The following is a 4,086-nucleotide window of genomic DNA, read 5'->3' as shown; positions in this document are numbered from 1 at the left end:
AACTCTCACATTCTTGTTGTTGAACTTAGAATTATGTGAAAATCCATACAATTTGAATCATTTATCTATAGTATGTCCATTGTTCTGGCAGTATCTGCAAAATAGCCTTTTGGGATCAAAATTTATTTTATGAGTCTGATTGTTGAAAGTGTACTTCTGATTTTGGTTTGCATTGTTGTAGGCTGATTTGGATATGGAACTTTAACTGATAGAGAAAGCAATGGAGTCAGTCTGAAAAGTTGGTGCATTATGAATGCCTATTTGTTTTTCATCATGGATGACCAATAAATAAGCTTTGCCCACACCAGGAAGAGATTGCATCATCAAAATATTTCTTCTGGCATTGTTGAAGATCTCATTCAGTCCTATGAGGAATTGCATTAGTTTATGATTCTCCATCCTTTTCATCATTTTGTGTTTACCCCCGCAATTACAATCGCAAATACAATAGGACTCTGCATCCAATGACTCCATCTCATCCCAAAATCTTTTCACTTTCTTAAAGTAACCACTCACATCAGATGAACCATGGGAGACTGAAACCAAGTCCTTCTGAACTTCATATATTCTAGCACCATTTGACTGTCCGTACCTCTAATTTAGTTCATCCCAAATTCCTTTTGCAGTCTTTGTGAATATCTCACTTTGTGCAATCTCGGGATCTAGAGAATTGAGGATCCAAATGATTACCATGTGGTTAACTTGTTCCCACTGATCAAGGAGAGGAGAGGTGGGCGCAAGTGGAGGGGAGTTACCATTTATGAATCTAATTCTCTTCTTTGCGAACAGAGCAATTATAATCCCTCTCCTCCAGGACCCAAAACATGTACCATTAAATTGCTTAGCAACTAACATAAGTCCCGGATTATCAGAGGGACTGAGATAATATAGATGTGAATGATGGAAAGTAATTTCATTACTGTGGTCTATGACTTTATTATCAGTGCTAGCATAGTCATTATCCCCCATTGTAAGGATAATTTATCACACACTCATAAATATTACAAAGACATAACTAATTGAAGAGATGAAAGAGAAATCTTATGAAGCTTCACCGCAAATCCAGTAGCAAAGTCCAGAAAGACGAAAATTTCAGCAAATCGCCGGATCGAAATCAGCAAAAAGTACCAAATCGGGAGAAAATTATCGCAATTAGTAGACAACAAAAAGAATTCTCCAAAAAATTAATTATCGGAGACAAATCCTCCAAACGAAAACCCAGATCGACAAAAAAATAGGATTTATTTTGTTTTGTTTTTTTAATAGAAATTCTCCGTGAAAATTAGCGTATGAACTTCACCATGAAAATCATTGCATGAACTAAGCTACGTTATTTTCATGGCTCTGATACCATGTTCGAATCGATTCAGGATCGGAAATATGTGTAACAAATGAAAGAGAAGACAAAGGAAGAGAGAGAAGAATATTCTAGAGAGAAATATGAAAATGAACGACTGAGGCTCCAAAGTGGAGCCAATTCTCATTATATACAAAGTCATAAGAGTGTTAGGTTAGAACCCGTACATAAATTGGTACCCGATTACAATAATTAATCACATGTCTAATACAAAAATGAACCTAGCCAAAGTAAGCCCAAATACAGGAAGACATATATCTCAACACATTTTGTGAGAGAAAATTATTTAGAAAATATTGTTTGACCATAAGTATTTATAGATACTGAAATATTATTTATATATAGCAAAAGAAGGTGTGGAAGAGCTTTCCATCATGCACTTTGGAGGTGTTATATTCAAACTTCATTAGTATAGTATTTGCAAACACCCGCTTATGAGCACCTAATTTTTGACCATGCTTGAAATTCTTTTCTACTCATTTCACCAATAACTCATTTCCCACTTTCCCACTCACACTCTCACCAATACCTCATTTTCACAAAAAAAGGATATTCATCTCCACCCAAAAACATACAACAAAAAGTCAAAAACTGGAGTAGGAAAGTCAAAAAAGGGGAGGAGGAAAGAAGGGATAGATCTGGAGAAAGTACAAAAATGAGAGAAAGCACTTGAAAAAAAGAGGACAATAGAAGAAAATCCTAGCGCCTCTTTCTTCTTCACTATAGCAGCAGCCCCCAAATCCTCTTCTTCCACCTTAAACCCACCTGTAAATCAATAAAAACCAGTCCATAAACCAGCTCCAGATCATCTTAAGAAGGCGGCCAAAAACCATCAGTTTTCTCCCAAAGAAAACCACACAAAACATCCACAAACTCACCAAAAACAACTAGCGCTTTACCACTATCTTTTCCGTCGAACTAGCTCCAAAATTACCCCAAACTTAGCTGAAAAAGTGCTGAAAAACAGCCCCTGTAATCCAGCAAAAACATCCCCCAAAAGACCTGAAAAATAACCCTTAAATCTCCATAGAACCACTTTTTTAATACCAGAAACTACCATCCAAACCCAGTCGAAACAGTGAGGTTTTTTAGTTGAGATCGCCGGTGAGTTTCGATGCTCCATTTGAGTTCTTGCGTGCGGTCTGAATGTGCTTAAGATTCAAAACTGGAAAATCGTTAAGTTTCAGATTCAACTTTTGAGGTCCACTTCTTATCTTGTTTTGATTAATGATATGAGTTGTTTTGAATGAATGAAATTATTCTCTATTAAGCATGCTGCCAAAATTTGAGCTTTCCCTTTGTATATTTATCAAAGTTCATTAGCATCTTCTCTTAAAAAAAGGTTCATCCATGAATGGTATAATGAAATTTGCTAATTGATAAGTGAGTTGTGATTGTTCGTAGGGAAAAGACAATTTCTTATTGAAATGGAAGCTCATGCAAGGTTATGTCTCTGTTTGGTTATTTAGTCCTTCATGTGTTAATAAATGTGCTTTAGTAGTTCCATCTTTATTTTAAATTAAGCTATCAATTGTCTAAAAGTATAGAGTTAAGTTGTTAAACAAGTTTAACTAGAATTATGTCACCGGTGAAGACCAATTAATAATAGAGTCAAACCTTCCTTTGACTACGGATTCAAATAAAAGGTGACTTGGAACACCCAAAATCAATTTCAAGTGGCGACTCTGTAAATAAAATAATCTCTACTCAAGTTTGTCACTTTAATTGGAAAAACTCTTTAACCCCCAACAATCCATAACATAATATCATTTTGGGGGTAAAAAAGGGGTGTGACAGCTCTGGCGACTCTGCTGGAAATTCAAGAATTCGAGCTTGTATATTGACATTATTTGGCTTTATTAATTTTTGTATATATTGTGATTTATTTGGGCCTAATGTGCTACTTGTCTACTTTTTACCGCTTTGATATTGTTGAATTGTATATATAAACTGTCTTCTCACGCACCCCCTTTGAGTCTTCTGAATATAACCCTGAGAATCGTGGATACGCGCCCCATTCTTCTTTGAGATAAAGCCGATGGGCCTGGGCTCTCGAGGAAGGATTATTAGTCACCCATGTTTAAGAACGGGGAGGTTCCAGTAGTTAAGCCGGAGAAGTATTGCTCCCGGTACGCTACCCCTTCCCAATCCGAGTTGTCCACTCGTTTTATGGCCAGTCTAGATACATCTCATCCCTTAGGATTTTTAAAACCTAGAAGAACAAGCCACATGCTTGGTTATCTCTAGTAGGATCGCTTTGTTGTATCATGTGCATTTGACTTAGCGAAACTCGGCATAGGAGCCGGGTCCGTATAGAGCACGTATTCTTTTGAGACCATCTTGTTCACTTATGTGCTACTTGCTGAATCATTTGGAAGGCTTGTTTGCATTGTTGACTGATTTTAGAAAATTAGCTGAGCGGAATTGGAAAAAAAAAATTCTTTCCCGCACTTTTGTACAAATAATCTTCTTTTTTACTATAAAAAAAACAATTTTGAAAAAAAAGAAAAAAACCAGAAATGGTCAAAATCTATCAAGTCTTGGACCGAACTACGCGGGTATGATTCTCACCGGATGTGAGATACGTAGGCAAACCTCATCGGTTCTGGCCCCCATTTTTTCAAAAAAAATCCAAAACATATTTTCCTTTTCATTCTTCGAATTCTTTCTTTAAAAAAAAATATTAAATTCAAAAATATTTTCCTTCTTTTCCGAAGTCTTTCATTCGA

General features: G+C 36.1%; 1 protein-coding gene across 1 annotated transcript; it reads right to left on the bottom strand.

The window, feature by feature from the left end:
- Positions 1 to 201: 201 nt before the first annotated feature.
- LOC107829757 (uncharacterized) lies at positions 202 to 969 on the bottom strand. Its single transcript, XM_016657225.1, has 2 exons — positions 691 to 969; positions 202 to 594 (listed from the first exon to the last, which is right to left on the bottom strand). Exons 1-2 carry the CDS (start codon positions 967 to 969, stop codon positions 202 to 204), a joined length of 672 nt encoding a protein of 223 aa, XP_016512711.1.
- Positions 970 to 4,086: the final 3,117 nt, after the last annotated feature.

Source organism: Nicotiana tabacum, chromosome 13 (genome assembly GCF_000715075.1).
Source record: "Nicotiana tabacum cultivar K326 chromosome 13, ASM71507v2, whole genome shotgun sequence".
In the NCBI taxonomy this organism is placed as follows: domain Eukaryota; kingdom Viridiplantae; phylum Streptophyta; class Magnoliopsida; order Solanales; family Solanaceae; genus Nicotiana; species Nicotiana tabacum.
The sequence above is the reverse complement of the archived record's forward strand: the minus strand, read 5'-3'. Positions and strand labels throughout refer to the sequence as shown.